Genomic DNA, 17,224 nt, shown 5'->3' with positions numbered 1-17,224 from the left:
GACCATTATAATTTGCTCAAGCCTTGTGAAATGGTAGCCTATCTGGTTGCAAACAAACAGCAAACACAATCTGGACAAACTCAGGCCACTGGGCGCAGCACCATGCCCCTTGTGACTACAACAGTTGTCCAGGTCTCATGGAAACATAAGCCTGAGTTGTTTATTTATGAAAATCTGCAGCAGTGGCCAGCAAGAGATGAGTGTCATGCCTTGGTGGCCACCGCCCACAGCAACTTGGTAAAACCAGCCCTAGGTCATTGCATCTGGGATGGCATTGTTGGATGCCGGCTTGATTGAAGGGATGCTGAAAATATGCTATCCAGAAATGAATTTCTATGTTAGCTAAGGGGGTAGATCTGTTCTCTAAGTATGCCACCTTCAGTGATTCTCTTTGTTACCAGTAACCACCAGCCTTCCAAGCACTCGATGTGAATTCCACACACACATGCACAGATTGTACTAACTAAACTGTTCATTAAAACAGCATATTGCTGTCTAGTTCTTTGTTGATAGGCACAAAATATTAGCAGCTGGGCAACATCGGTTTCACTTTTTTCTTTTTCTTAGATGGAAGATAACATAGAGTTATATGAAAGTACCAAATACAACTGTGCGGAATCAGATTAATGTTTTTCCTAACTGGGGTACAGAGAAGGTATATCCATTATCCACCAGCATTTACTATACAGAGGTCTGCCAACAAAACCATCAAATTGAGCCTCTTAAGCTACTAACATTGATATCAACAACAAAAGCATTGAGGCAAAGCAGGCAGAAGAGAGATCCAGGAATTTCGGTCAATACCATGGTTGAAATCAACATGGGAATAGGATCGGAGATGCATTTCTCTGAAACTTGCCACCAGGAAAATCCAGCTTGCTGATCTTCTCTGCACACCAATGCAACTGTTCTTCATCGATCCTTGTCATTCTCAGCACTCTAGACACCACCCTAGCATCGATAAGGCCAAGTAGTAGCTCTACCTCTTCAGGTGATACAGGCCAGGATTTCTTTTTCCACCCTTTCTTCTTTCTGAAGAGCTCCTTCAATTTCAGCTTCTTCTGGAATTTATAAAGGCAAATGATTTTATGAATTACCAAACAAGCAACAAGTATGACATCTGATTCTATCAATACTTCACAACAACAACAAAAAAAAAGACAAAAGAGCAACCATGAAAAGAGATTTTCTTTTGTATTTTACTTCAAAATTCAAATACATAACTAAATCATAATACCTCAAGAAAAAAAATAATTTCCACATAGACAAGTTTACACAGGGATCAACCAACTTCGGTTGCAAGAAATCGGAACAAACAGCAATCAAAGACTTTACATAAAGCCAGCTACTGATGGTGGCACAAGGTCAGAACACAAGAATAGACATGTCAATGAAAAGGAACATGGCAGAATCTAGTACCTTGTCAAGATCAGTTTTTGTTCGTTGCAAGAGACCAGAAAGTTGGTTGTGGCCTCCAAAAACATTTACAACACCGACTGCTTTTTTCTTATCCATCTTTAGAAATTGGCAAAATAACAGGATACAATCTTCAAATATCTTGAGGAGCTCAGATGCGGAGGTGGATGAGTCTGAATCTGACTCTTCACTTGTTTCCTTCTGGTCCACACCTTGATATATTCAAGAAGCAACCTTTTTACAATGAAAATAAAAGAGAAATATGACACAACATGCAACAGAAAACCTCTCATCTGTTTGAAGAATTGCCAAATCCAAAATGTGGTTCTTCAATCAAAAGATCTGTGTGGATATCCAAAAATCACAAAGATAATATATGACAAGTAATAAATAAAACATGCCAATAGAAAGGTGCACGTATTGCAATTCATACTTTTAGATAAGGTGTCACATCTTTTCTACCATGAATATAAAATAACTTTTCAAACACGCAAAAAAAAAGGATTCATTTAGGTAGAAGGAACTTAAACTATTTTTATCTAGCCCAGTTTATTAAAGTTTTTTTTAAGGAAAGTTTATTAAAATAATCCATTTTAAATTTCTTAATTATCGAGCATCATATGCAAGTCCTCCTGTATCTTAAAATTCACTAATAATATAAAGATAGATAGCTTGCTGTACCAAAGGAGCAGCAATTACCTTGGAAACTCGGGACTTGAAGCAACTTTGGCATGGAAACTCTAGCCCGGGCATAAATCTCCAGTCTATGACCAGGTTCGAAAGGCTCATTCTCCATGAATCTCTGTAACATAACTTGAAATTGCTGAAACTGCTGCGCCACACAGCCATAACATGGAAGAGCTTGGAGTTCTGTTGACATTATCTTCTCTCTGAATCGTTTGTATTGGCAGTGGAGAGCTTCCCATGTCAAGCATACCTGAGCAACATATGCAGTTTCAAGATCTTGATATGGATCATGATAGCGCTCTTGCAAATGCTCAGCATCATCCTGAAATTTTGATTTCTTTAGAGACAAACAACCAAGAGTTGATGCTATCTTCTTTGATGCAGATCTTTGGGCTTTTCTCGAAGGAATTGGAGAACCTAAAGCCAAGGACGACATCAAAATTATTGGTTCCATTGTGAAAAAATATTATAAGCAAGAGTAACTTTCAAAAGAAACAAAGCTAAGGATAAATGGACTATAGGGAAAAAAAATTCATTTCACTTTATTTGCAAATTTCAAACAAATTAGTTTTCTAGCATTCCTTTTATTAAGGCCCCTTTTAGTCCCATCATTCCTTTTCTGCTTGAGTAAATTCATAACTTCATAGACAATAGAGATATATTCATCCTCATTAAAAAGTACATCTAGCAACAGGATAATAACTGGCTGATTTTTTTTCCAACAAGAAGAGAGAGAGAGAGAGAGAGACCATGGAAAGCAAAGGCTATGCTGAACCCAAGTCTGCCACAGCAGGGAAGAGGCCTTGCACAAGCAGAGATATGCCCAAAGCGGTGATCCAAAGTCAAGAATATTAACCATAAACTGGTTTGGATTACGATACTTCAGTGCAAAAAAATTTACAAGAAGATACAGCAAATCAAACACAGGGGAATACCTCAGCTTCAGGCCAGTTAGCAACTTTAATAAGAGAAAAGAAAAGAAATAATGAATTGTGAAATAGAAATTTATACAAATGCATGACACTTATAATGCATCCTTGTGCATGATGTGGAAAAGGAACAAAGAAATATCTCCTAAAACTAAATGAAAATTCAACAAACTCCTAACCAAATAAAAACCATGCTTCCAATTCTATAGAAACACCAAATTCTGAGAAAATCAGAACAATGGAGTGTCAATAAACAGTATTTTTTCGCATAACATAGCGTGTCAATAAACAATATTGCCCTAGAAAATTGGTGGAATTCAGTACCTGCTCCAGGCATCTGTTCAGCAGTCATCCTGTCAAAAAAGAACATCTTCTGGCTGTATTGATTGTATACATTCTCAAATCCACAACTAGAGTTACTATCTTCAGCATCAGCTTCTGAGTCCCTCCACTCGCTGGAGCTTGTCTCCTCCATATACGCATCCTCCTCAGGTATCAACACCATGAAACGGTTCTTCCTCAATTCTCTTATCTGCCTCTTCACTTCGCCGGTTATGAAATCATCATCGTCATCCTCGATGTCCACAGGTTTATCAACACTACCGGTTATCGACGCAGCCTGCAATTCTTCCTTCCCATTAGCTGCTTCACTGGATACCTGAGTCAAATCTGGTTCTTTCTCCCCACTTTTCTTGTGGGCCTTCCGAAAGATCTTCCCATTAAAGAAATTCATTGCTACGCCTCTGAAATCCTACTCCGTTTAGCAATCTTTTGACAGCTCCAAATTGTATTTTTGATTGAAATGCCGGATTCCCAGCAATCAAAAGAAAACTCTAACGGGATTCAGATGAGCAACTGCGGCCATGAAATCAATCATTCAAGAATCGAACAAATGATCTAATTTCCACGCCAAATCCAGCACAATGCTTGATGTGTATAAGGAAAACCAGCCACGCAAAAGCTAATAAAAGTTTAAATTCCCTCGACACCGCTCTGGATCGGGACTTGCATTGCAAGTTAAAACCATAGCAAACACTACAGTTTTCTGATCTTCTCGCCCTCTCTCAACTAAAAAACTCAGAAATTCTCTTCTTTGAAACAAATGAGCAACTCTAATCCCCAGTCTCCGCGGTCGAAAAGGACCTCCCAAATCCTGAACTAAACGCAGATCATCATCATCATCATCGAAGCTCAGCCTTTTAACTAAAACCCTAGCAAAACCCTCCTCTGCAACAGATCCACACCCGATAACAGTTCCCTCAGAAAATCCTCAAAGTTTCAGTCTTTCACCAATACCCCGGGAGGTAAAAAACGCTGAGAAGAGACTGAACCTGTTGCAAAGTTACACTTCCAAAAACCTACAACCCATCTTGCCATTGCATCTCCCTCACCTCTTTAAACACTTCCCAGCCATTGCTTCTTCACACTAAAACCTCAAAAGATCACAAAAGGCAAAACACGCACACACAAGAGAAAAGGAATCTCTCAAAAGCTTTAAAAGAGAGAGAGAAAGAAAAAAAAAACTATGAATCTCACCAACTACAGAATCCCAACATTCCTCTCAGACCTCATGAAAAAGAACACCTCAAAAAAATACCAAGACCCACACTAAAACTCCAGAGAGAGAGAGAGAGAAGCACACTGTTTGAAAACCCTAAAAGCTCCTGGTCCACCAAAAAAAAACAGAAACCCAAACTCCCCGAGGGATCAGACTCAGAGGGGGACCCCAGAAGCTTCTATAAGAAGCAAGGGGATTTGGGGGTAGTAGAGGCTATTGGGGTTTATCATTAGACTTAGAAGGAGCTGCTGATGCACAGGAATGGTGGAGAGAGAGAGAGAGTTTCTCCACTTCCATTTTTTGGGGAGGGGCATATTGGGGATTTAGGAAAGACAAAAAAGAGAGGGCATTTCTCAGCTGCACGGAGCCCCAGAGGGAGTGCGGGGACGATGGGGAACATTGAACACGGCGCTGTCCGTTGATCCAGAGAGAGAGAGAGAGCGGGAAAAATTCTGTTGGACGAAATTTCTTTTCAGCCCCTAGCCGTTGAAAATAATACCGTGAACACCCCTCCTCACCTCGCAATTCCAATACGAACCCTCTGTGCCCAAAAGTATGGGTATAAATGGACCGACAAAAATAGTCCGAATATTCCATCCTGAACCAATATGTTTTTTTCCGGATTCCGATTCTTATGGTAAGATCCAAATGTTTAAATCAATTCGAATCAGATTTGGATTTAATTAGATTGTTTTCAGGTTTGGATAGGGTTCAAATCAATATTTAAACTCAGATCTGATTCATATTTGGATTCAAATCTAATCTGATTGTTTTTTTTTAGTACATGTAAAGAGCTTGTTTCCCATTTTTTTCACTATATCAAATATTACCACATATATCTTGCATCTGAGTTTATCCATACATCCAATATGATTCAAATTTGAATCTGTTGTTTGCATTTCCAAATCAGATTTGGATCTGCCATGATCCATCCTATATCTGTTTTTCTGTAAACCTACTCAAAAGTCGAAACCAATGCTACAAATCTTGTTCACAAGAAAAAACCATGGAGAGAAAAAGATTCACAATAAATTAAAAAATACTCATTTTTTCTAAAAAAACTTGAAAAGTATCTGCAAATATAATAATTAAATGCAATAAGATATATAAACCCATTAAGAAAATTGGAAAAAAAATATTGACATAGATGGCACTCACTTTTGGCACCATTCTATGCTTTGGTCGAGGTTAAAGAAATATGTCAAACATGGTGACTTCATTATTCAAAATATATCAAACATGCCTACTTAATTTTTGTACAATTTTAACCTTTATGACCCTAAAAAGTTAGACGCCTTGGATAAACGACGTGTCTAGATTTGTCACTTAAAACACTTAGACACCATGTAGGTATCGCGTGAAAAAATTAGGCACCATGTAAGTTGTCATATGGAAAAATTAGATGTCATCTAAGTTATTGATGTGGACCCATTTGAAGAAGACCCATATCCTGGTTCAAAGGTCCAAGCACTTGTTGTGGGTTCATTCCCTGTAGATCCAAATCCAAACTCCAAGCTTCATTTACTAAAGCTTATAGGACCCATGCATGGGGAATCATCTCAATAGCTCAACATTGAAGAAGCAAGTGAGACCCACCTAGGGGGACGCTCATCCTATTTCTAAAGGTTAAGGCTTGATGGGACCCACCTATTAGTGGGCTTCATGGAACTCATGTAAACCTCTTGAAAGTTCTCTCTAATTATGGACAAGAGGAAGTCAAAGTGTGAGTCTATTTCTGTTTTGTCTACTTCATTTTTAGTGTAGTCCAAATATGTTTACCTAAGTTTATCTTAGGAGTCTCAAGGCTTTACTTAGTTTTAGTATTTGTTTTAGTTTTTGCAACTTTAACTTGTGAAGGATTTAAGAGCCCTCTCTTGGCCTATATATATTGAGTATGAATGAAAAAATGTGAACTTGATTCCTTTATCTCAATTCGTCTCTCACACACTCTTTCTCTCTCTAGCTTAAGCTCCTCTCTAAGGGTGTCTCTCTCTCTCTTTCAAGCTAGAGTCTCTCTCTCCCCTTTGCGAGTCCATACCACCTAGACTTGTCTCACTCTCTATCTAAGGGTTAATCATGCTCTATTGGGTGAGTTAATCTCCTAGTGGGTTTGTTCTTCCAAGTGAACCAAGGTGCAACCTAAGCCCACCCAAACTGGTGCAGTCAACATCAAACCAATGGCGGTCTCGACCTTCTCAAAACCTCATATGTGGAACTTTGACCCTTCTCAATTGAACCACAACTGTAGCAGACCCCAACCTTAATAAGTTATCTCATACCTTGCCTTAACTCCGAACCCAACTTAGAAACTCCAAAACTTCTTTTTCTATTCTGATTTGATTCCTATCTCAATTCTGGTTCACTTTTCTTCTCGCTTTCAATACGATTCTTGGTTCATTTTCAAGTCGTTCTACACATTAAAATTTTAAAATTACATCGCTTCTCGCTCCTGCATCCTGCCCCCCCCCCTTCCTACTGCCAAATTTGGGTTTTATCCAAATCCAACTTAAAATGACTCAATTATATGTAAATATGTATCTAATTAAGGTTCACCTCTTGCTTTGTTTTGTATATATTTTTATTGGTGCAAAGGAGCTAGCCTTTGGCACTATCTTGTTGGAGTGTGCCACTTATTTTTCAGCCGTATGGGTGCTCAGAAATGTCAATTAATTCTATATTCACTTATGGCTAGAAAACACATTGGTAGTGCAAGCTAGCAAAGCGACCACCAGAAGTGGTATTGAATAAGGCAATGAAATCCTTGCATTTTTGTCTTATCATGTGGTATAAATGGTTCTTATAAAAATTAGTGGTAGAAATGGAATAAAAAAAAAACTGTGTTGTTCATCATTTTTGTTTCAACAGTTTTCCGGCTATGGTTGACCGAAGAACTCCTAGATAGCATCATCCATACTAGTGACTTTTTTTCCGCATAGAAAACTGGAGTTAGGCAGACCTCTACCTGTTTATTAGGAAAATATTAACATATTTACATTGAGGGAACCCAATCAGGGCTCAAAATTTTCTATCGACCTCTCTAATGGTCAATGTCACGAGAGATCTCGCAATGGAGTAAACTTATTCCAATTGACCATAAACGATTGATCAAGGTCTGCAAATGGTCATTAGCTGTGCATCTTCCTTCCAAGCCTCTGTTGATGAGACCCACCTGACCTCTTCTTGAAGTTTCAACAAAAATACATGATGAATCCCGGATGAGATTCAATATTCTCACCCATCCTTCAAACCCTCTCCCATTAAGACTGAATCTAAGGTTCATCCGGCCGACTGATACAAACAGTATCTGAGAATCTCGGACAACATATATGTTGGATCATATTTCGGATCACACAGTTTCACAATCGTCATCATGATATAATACACGATAGAAAACAGGAAATACAACAGTGTATATAGCATGATCAACAGATAATCGAAACAATAACAGGGAGCAGGCATGTCGGTTTCCGCAAACAACCAAAATCCAGACGACAGCATAAGAGCAAACAGATGCAAAGAACATGAAGAAAACATGTTTAGATTATGTAACAGGCTAAGGCTTACGAAAGTACTCCCCTTAGAGAAGATTCGCCCCCACATACAGTGCAAATCAGGGTCCGGCGTCCTTCCCCCAGGATACAATAGCCACGACGAACCGAACGGTGCACTCCGGCGGATTGTCCTTCGAAAACAACCTCCACGAACCAAATGTTGCAGAACACCCTTTCGGGATAACTCAGGAAAGAGAGAGAGAGAGAGAGAGAGAGCAACAGGTGAGATGGGAAATCGCAGAGCTTCATAAATGCGTATGTCTCTGCCTCTGCGTAACCCCAGCCCTTACCATGCTTTTATAACCCACGAACAGTTATGAAACGTGGAAGGACCCGTTACGGATTCTGAGGAGACGTGATCCGTTAACGGACTTCGAAAGATCGAAATCTGTTACGGAATCTGAAGAGCCATAACGGACATGGACTACGAGGAGTCATGACCCGTTATCATTTCCCATAACTCGTTACAGAATCCAAATATCCAAAGAAACTTTGTGTAAAAAGGTACTTTGTCTTGATTGGATATGGCCCTAAAGGGCCAATTACCAAAAACCGAAACCGAAACCGAAATTGAACCTGGCACGGCACGGCTCGGCACGGTGGGCGAGCGTGTGTGTGTGTGTGTGGTGGTCATCCCACTCTCTTATTCTCAAGAACAAGTGTATGAGTTCACTTGTGGCATATAAAGCCCACAAAAAACTCAAGCACTATCAATATGGGACTATTCCACCTCATCAAGACCACCTTTTCCAAAACAGCCCAGTTTCTCCTTTGAATTCTCTCTCCCTTCCTTCTTACACATAACAATATACCCTATTAAGACACCTCCATAATATCAGATGATCCACATTCCAAAATTGACCCTTTTGCTCATCCAAAAATCTGGACCGTCCCTTGCATGTTCAAAACAATGCCAAGGAAGTCATTTGTGTGTTATGAAGGTAATTTCATTAGTTGATAGCTCTAACTATGAAATCATATAAAAGAGAAATAGTTTATTATCTATGTCGTCTGCCCAAAATTGTGCATGTAAAAAAAGTAGAAAAGCACAAAGGATGTTTGTTTGCTGTGTTTTTTATTTGTAGAAAGCAGAGTTAGGGACAAGCCTAACCATGAGCAGCTCTGTTTCGTTTACCAGCCCTACTTGAATATGTCAATACGGTTAAGTTTTTGCTAGTTAACCATTCTAATTCCATCCTTTTCTTGATCATGCTTGCTAGAGTGGTAAAATAACCAAAGCCAGGTGCGTTCTAAGGGCTGGATCTATCCTCACCGAGTTTGATCTACTCTATATTTTTAAGATTTGTTTTCTAAAACTTGGAGGGCTCCATCAGTTGTTGTGCGGGAGGGCTGTTTTGCGTTAGATCTTATCCTCGCTCTGCTATAATTAGATGCGAAAAGAAGTGGAGGACTATTTGGAGAGTTTGGTTATTTACAGTGTGGTGGTTCATATGGATGGCCAGAAATGATGCTACTTTTCAGAATGTCCCGTTCAACCTTAACCGTTTGACCCATAGGGTCTTGGCTGATGTGTATGCTATCTTACGCATATATCTCAAAGACATGCCTCTGCCACCAACTGATCCTCATATAGATGTTTGTGGTCCTGGATTCCGTTTTGTGTTCATGCTTTTTCTGTTTTTTTTTTGTGTTTTTTTTGTGTTATTGGTGTTCTCATGTTATGTTGTTGTGTTTGTGCTTGTGGGTCTCAACGCTTTGTTGAGTTTCACTTTTAAGTAATGTTGATCGCTTTTCGGCTCTCTCTCTCTCTCACACACACACACACTTTGTCCATTGCGCTCTCTTGAACTTTATATATTATTTTAGTTGCTAATGTCTTTTTTCTTTGTCGATGACTGAAGTTCTTTTTTTTCCTTTTAAGGATGCTTTTTAGTGGTTTAATGGTCAATATTAATTTTGGGCTACTTCTTGAATTACCAAGCATTTAAAGTCTTTAAGTTGCTTGACTTTTTTTTTCTCTTATTAAAGCCATTGGCTACATGACATTGCAGGCCTCAACTGCAAGGGTTGTACAGCTTGGGAATGTGCAAGCCTTTTCGTTTTCAGCCAGGCAAGTGATTTTATCGAAGCTACCAAGGAGGCCAATATGAAACGCTTGGCAAACTCATCTCTTGATGTGGAAGCTTTTCAAGCAGTGAAGCAACTATGTTGTGTCGTTGCATCTAAACAGTTTCATCAGCTTTAGTCATTTTCGATGGCAATGAATATGAAACTCTTTATGTATAGTTGGTGTTTAGAGAAAGACAATGTTTCTGATCACACAGAATAGGGTTTCATAAGTTCACACTTTTTGTGTTTTGTATGTTGTTTATGGTTTTGGCTCCTTTGAGAGAATATAGCATTTCGACTTTGATGCACATAATGTTACATCTAATGCTCTCTCTCTCTCTCTCTCTCTCTCAGATGAACCGGTTGTACCACGTTCCCCATGTGGGTGAAGCTTTCTCGTGGTCCAATCGACGATCCACACCGTGCTTCCGTCTGCTAGACAGGGTGCTCGTTTCGTCAGAGCTGTTGAGTTCTATTAATGACATCTCTTGTTGCCTTCTTCCACCATCTGTCTCAGATCATAGTCAGATTGTTATCCGATGGGGTCAAGGCTTCACCGGCGATAACTCCTTTAGATTTGAGCAATGGTGGCTTAAGGAGACGGGCTTCGAGTCGTTAGTTCATCAATCTTGGAATAAACCTTGCTTTGCAGTACGGGCGGCTACAAGATGCATGGTTAAGCTTTTTCGTCTATCCCGCGATATCAAATCTTGGCTTATTTTCAATAGAATAAGCAAATTCCAAAATCTGGGGGATTGGGAGCGAGAGCTGGCTTCTATCAACCAGTCTCTCTTGGACACGTCCTATATGAATGCATCAGATATTGAATGTCTCAATGCTAGATCGGCCGAGCTGACTCTTCTAGTGCAATCGTGGCGTCTAAATGATGAGATTCGTTGAAAGCAGTGGTCAAGGGTGACTTGGCTTAAAGCGGGAGATGGGAATACAAGGTTCTTTCATTCTTTGGCGTCTCACAGGCATCGAAGACATGCGATTCACACTCTGTATATCAATGGTGTCTCCTTTTCGGGCGATCAGGTAATCAATGTTGTCTCCAACTATTTTTCTAACCTGTATTCCTGCAACCAAGCTGTAGGTGGCAATATGGGTTCAACTTTATTTTTGTCCATGGATCGAGCATTATCCAACTCGATTCAGGGGTTGTTCACCGAAGAAGAAATCGTCTCGGCGGTGCGGGAGTCGTCTGGGTGGAAAGCTCCAGGTTTTGATGGGTATCTTGTGGATTTCTTTCGCATATTCTGGCAATGCGTTAAGAGTGACATTCTTAGTGTCTTTGCCGAGTTTCATCGTAATGGCCGATTGCCGGTTCACTCTCACCTAGCAATTGTGTCGCTTATTCCTAAGGAGGAAGCCGCATCAGATATCTTGCGGTTTAGACCTATATCAGTGTTAGGGAGTTTATATCGCAAAGGTCTTAGCTAACAGGATGCGGTCAATTGCTCCTAAGATTTTTTCGGAGGAACAATTCGCCTTCATTCCTAACAGAAGACTTCAACATTCCTTCATTTTGGCCACTGAAGTGTTGCAGTCCCTAAAGATCAGCGGGGGAGCATTTTTCACCCTGAAGCTTGACTTTCATAAAGCCTACGACTCGGTTCATTGGTCGTTCCTCTTCAACATGTTGGCAAACTTGGGCTTCGATAGGCGTTTCTCTAGCTGGGTGCATGAGCTGGTAACCAATGCCCAATCTCAGTTTCAGATCAATGAGGTCAAAGGAAAACAGTTCAAACTTGGGCGTGGTCTTCGATAAGGATGTCCTCTGTCTCCGCTACTCTTTAACGTCGTCTCTGAAGGCCTGGTGGTTTTGGTGAAGAGGGCAGTGGAGGGTGATCTAATTGAATCTCTCGGTATTCAAGAGTGTCGTAGTCAGATCCTGACCTACGTTGATGACATAATTATCTTCGGAAGGGCCTCCATCCAACAAATGTTAAGATTCAAGCTCGTCCTTCTTTTTTTTCCAATCGATGTCAGGTCTATCCTTGAACTATGAGAAGTGTTGTCTATCCATGGTCAACGCCCCTCCATTAATGTTGGACATGGGCCAGCGGATATTTGGATGCTCGGTTTCGGATAACTCTTTTTCTTATCTGGGTCTGCCGCTTCAAATCAGTCGTGTTTCAACGGCAGCCTGGAGCACCACTATCCAAAGGGTTCAGGAAAAAATATCGGGCTAGCAAGCGTCCTACCTTTCTATCGCGGGTAGACTAACTCTCATCAAGCACGTTCTTTCTGCTATGCCAGAATTGTTTATGTCTATGTTCCTGATGCCTATGGGGGTTAGTAAGAAGATAGCTCAGGTAGTGACGCACTTCCTGTGGTCTGGGCGAGGTCCCAAAAACAAGCGCCACCTTATAGGGTGGGACACTCTTCGACTACCCCCAAATAGGGGGGGTTTGGGAATCAAGGATTCCCGGCTGAGAAGTATGATTCTGGTCGTGAAGCAGAGCTGGCTTGCACACCAACCTGGGTCTCCGTGTGCAAGCGTGCTTCTAACTAAATACGGTGGTGTGGAATCATTGGTGGGGGCCACAAACATGCGTCAGCGAACTATGTCAAAGCTTCGACGATCATGGATCCAAGCATGGTCTGCAGTTCTGTCTCATAATGGCAATGTTGACTCGCAGTCTCAGTTCTTTGGTCGTAACCTTGCTCTGAACGAATCTTTCCGCTCAAAAGAAGGCTACCTCGCTCTCCTTCCGTCGGGGGTGGACCGGTTCCCGACGAACCTGATCTGGGGCAAGGGTCCCACTCCGAGATCATGTTTTCTGGCTTGACAAATCTTACACAATCGGGTGCAGACTGACAACTTCCTCAAATCCATCGGATTTCATCTGTCGAGTAAATGTGTGTTGTGTGAGGCGGTGGAAGAATCTGCCTTTCACCTTTTTTGGGAGTGCTCTGTTTTTCAAAACATCTTTAAGGTGACTTGGAATAAGCCGGGGGTTAGCGTGCGTCAGGAATCGTTCGCCAACGATTTGTTGTGGGGCCCTCAACAAGTTCGTCATTGCAACAAATGGCATATTATTTGGCGAACCTGGCTGCTCTCGTCTTGGTGGGTCGTATGGATGACTCGCAACAACGCTATTTTTCGGCATATTCCGGCAGTGTTCAACAAAATGGTGAACCTTATTTTGGCGGACGTATACGCCATTCTCCGCATCAACATCCCTGATCTGCAACACCATCTGCCTCCAGGGACCATTCATGATCCAGGGTGATGCTCGTCGCCTAACTGTATTTGTTTCTTGTATTTCTTCCTTTTTTCCTTGCATCGCTACTTTTCTTTTTTCTTTTTTCTTTTTTTGGGCTCCTTGGCATGTCTTGGGCCCGTGTTTTGGTTTCCCGGTAGGTTCAATGTTGGTTGAACCTGTTGTTCGTATCGTAATGTTGATGGTTATAGTTCGGCTCTCTCTCTCTCTCTCACACACACACGCTACCTCTCTTTTGCCGCAATCTGGGCAAGCGGCTCCGGCGTGAGCCCGTTTTATCTGTCTGATGTTCTTTTCTCTTCTGCTTTCTTTATTTGTTTTGGCTTTTGCTCTTGTCCAGTTCATGGGTTCAACATTTTGTTGATCTTCATGAGTGGTAATGTTGAATTACTTTTGGCTCTCTCTCTCTCTCTCTCTTACAGCTGCTATAAGTCTAGTGAGTCCTCAGCTAATTTTGTTCAATGTCTGGTTCGGAGGTAAACTCTGATCTGCAATGCTGAATCTTGTTAAACAATAATCACATTGGGATTTGAAAACCAGGTCGATTGATTGACTATAGTGCACCCAGACCAGGCCCCAGAGCTACAAGTAGCCATCCAGGCTAAATAATACATTCTCTTCCTTCATTTCTAGCACCGTTTTGATGCCTGCACGGTTTTGAATCAGCATGGTTGGTGATAAACTGATTTAGTTATCGCATTTGCTTTTTTCGGGTAGTCGATTGCGACTAATGAGTTCCTTTGATTTTTTTTTTCCAGTCTTTTTTCTATTGTGTGCATTTGCATCCTCTGGAAGGAGGCTCTGCGGCAACACTCACTGCAGAGTCTTAGCGTTGATTTTAGGAAGCCCCCCTATGCATTGTGATAGTGGGTCCCACAAAAATGAAAATTTATATATAGTCTTTTGACTGTTCCAACAGAAAGCCTGAACTTCCTTGGGCACGCAAACACACCCTTTGTATTCCTCCTCAATACATAGGCGAACAGTAAGAGACAATGAAGCAATTAATAGAATCTTGCTCAGACACAGTAATGTATGTGGTCAGGATCATCACTGGCTCAATATGTCAGTCAAGATGCAACAGTTGATTGCCTCCCTTTTGAGACTCGCATGACTTGCTTAGAGTCCTACCCAGATATCATTTGAGGAGATCACATCATTTCAATTCCGAGTTTCAGCTCATTGTGCGATTGACTTGAAACCATTTTGAACATGTACAATAAGTTAAGCTCAAACCATGTCAAGTGAACTATAGCATGCAAGAATAAGATGGGCTGGGTATCTTGAGTTGATGAATCTTACATAACTCATTAGGTCCCACATTCTCTTTGGAGCTGTAATCTCATCATGTACTAAAACGATTGAATGCACAGCACCCTTGGATATGGTGATATGCACTATGTGTTTCCCTCTTTTTTTTAGGTCGTGGCATAGCGACAAAGAAGTTTGCCATATGAACCAGATAATGAACTTTTTCTTACAATGTTCATCATTTATAACAGAATAAAAGTAATTACAATTTATTCAATAACAAATAATGTAAAATATTGATTTATATCTAAGATTACTTATAATATCCCCTACCTCAAGTGCGCACACTGTACTTTCACCAAAAGTGAGTCTCAAGATGCTCTAACAGTAGGATCTGGTCATTAAAGCAACATATTTGAATTAATTCACAAAACCTATTACCAAATCACCAAAATATCCCTTCCGAATCTTACTCAAGAACCTCAATTTATGTATAATTGTTTTTACTGAACTCAATAAACTAGTAGATTCCTCTCTATAATATGAGTCCAACGCACCAAACCTCACTCGATTCTGAGTTTGAAGTACAAAGATATGTCCATTTTACTGAAATGGATCTCAAGTATCCAAATGGATATCTTGGTACATTTCGGATTTCGAGACAACTTGAGACTATCTCATGATGCAATCCGAATCCAAATTCTGATCTGAATCTAAACCCTGACTGCCTAGATTTAGATTCAACACTTATCCGGATCCAAAACTGCTTGACTGGATCCAGAAAAGTCTCACTAGATCCAGGATATTCTAATTGGATCCAAAATAGCTTGACTGGATCCAGAACATGATACATACCCTCTTACTGGATCCAACACAGTCTGACTGGATCCAGAACAGTCTGATCTAGATCTAGTTCTGAAATGGATCCAAGATTGATCCAATCAGATCCAAAACAGTCAGTCTGGATTCAGAACAGGTCCAGATCTAACTGGATCCAAGCTGAGAACCCAGATTCAGTTAGATTGAACTGGTTCGTCCTGACTCGGGTTCATCCAAATCGGTTTAGTTCAGACATGATTCGGTCTGAACCGATTCTACTGGGACTGGTTCCATCCGAACCGGTTTGGTCTGAACCGGTTCGACCCGAACCGGTTCACCCAAGCAACAAAAATTATTTTAATGATTATATTTTTTTTCAACCTGTCTCGGTTCGGTCTGGGTGCGACCCGGTTCGGTCTGGTTCGAACCAAGGCCGAACCAGCCCCCTCTGATTTTTTTTTTTTTTGCTCGGTCTAGGCGTAACTCAGACCGGTGGGCTCGGTCTGGGTCGCACCCAGACCGACCCGGTTCGGTCCGGGTGCCCGGACCGAACCGGTCCCTAATAAAAAAGAGCGAAAGGGGTTGCGCCCCTTCCGATCCCAGGTGCAGAGGGGTCGGCCCCTGTCGACCCTCTCTCTGCTCTCATCCAAGCCTGAGCCGACCTCCGGGTCGGCCATTGGTGTCAGGCGGTCGTCGGAGCCGGCCATCGAAGTCGGCCGACCTCCCTCTATATGTCTCTCTCTCTCTGTCGTAAATTTTTTTTTTTTTGTTTCCTACAACTTGCTGGCAGCAATGGCTGCCGGCACCTCCCTCTATGTGCTCGGATCAGAAAAAAAAAACAATGAAGAAAAAGATGAGGAGGGTGAAGTCTTACCTCGCCGCTGTCACTGTCGTCGTCGGTAAGCGTCTCTCTCTCTCTCTCTCTCTCTCTCTCTCTCTCTCTCTCTCTCTCTCTCTCTCTATGCAGGGTGCGGAAGGAGGACCTGCGTGAGGGTTTTTATAACCCTCACGCAGGGTGAGGGGCTGAGGATAAACCTTGCCCCCCTCCCGCGGATTTCGGGGGTGAGGTTTATCCTCACCCCTTCTCAAACCCTCGAAACAGTATTTCCTCAACTGGGAAATTGTTTCAATTTAATTTTTTTATTTTTTAACGCTTATCCCCTCCTGCGACTTTGCCGAATGGGGGTTTTACAATTCTACCCCCCTTAAAAGAAGATTCATCATGAATCTTACCTGGAAACAAATGTGGAAATTACTCACGGATGTCAGATTCACGCTCCCAAGTAGCTTCCTTAGTGTTGTGATGGCTCCATCTAACCAATACCAGAGATAACTCCTTGTTTCTTAGCTTTTGTACTTTCGTATCCAAAATTTCTATGGGTGCTTCTCTCATACTTAAGTCCTCTTTTATATACAGTTTTCACAGTGTCCAATATGTGAGAGGGATCTGGCACATACTTTCGCAACATGGAAACATGAAACACGTTGTGAATTCGAGATAAAGAAGGTGGTAGGGCTAAACGGTATGCTGCCTGACCAACCCTTGCAAGTATCTCAAATGTTCCAATATATCTGGGATTCAACTTTCCCCTTCGACTAAAACGCATTACTTCCTTAAACGGAGATATCTTCAAAAATACGTGATCACCCTGCTCAAATTTCAACTCACGACGTCTTTGGTCTGCATAACTTTTCTGTCGACTTTGTGTTGTG

General features: G+C 41.3%; 1 protein-coding gene across 1 annotated transcript; it reads right to left on the bottom strand.

Annotated features, from left to right (window-relative positions):
- Nucleotides 1-815: 815 nt before the first annotated feature.
- On the bottom strand, nt 816-3,765 carry LOC149843349 (uncharacterized). The gene is made up of 4 exons (XM_090000895.1): nt 3,357-3,765; nt 2,116-2,520; nt 1,420-1,628; nt 816-1,061 (listed from the first exon to the last, which is right to left on the bottom strand). Exons 1-4 carry the CDS (start codon nt 3,763-3,765, stop codon nt 816-818), a joined length of 1,269 nt encoding a protein of 422 aa, XP_089857021.1.
- Between the last annotated feature and the right edge of the window lie 13,459 nt (nt 3,766-17,224).

This window comes from Nuphar pumila, chromosome 3 (genome assembly GCF_984573655.1).
Source record: "Nuphar pumila chromosome 3, dmNupPumi1.hap1.1, whole genome shotgun sequence".
Classification (NCBI taxonomy): Eukaryota; Viridiplantae; Streptophyta; class Magnoliopsida; order Nymphaeales; family Nymphaeaceae; genus Nuphar; species Nuphar pumila.
The sequence above is the reverse complement of the archived record's forward strand: the minus strand, read 5'-3'. Positions and strand labels throughout refer to the sequence as shown.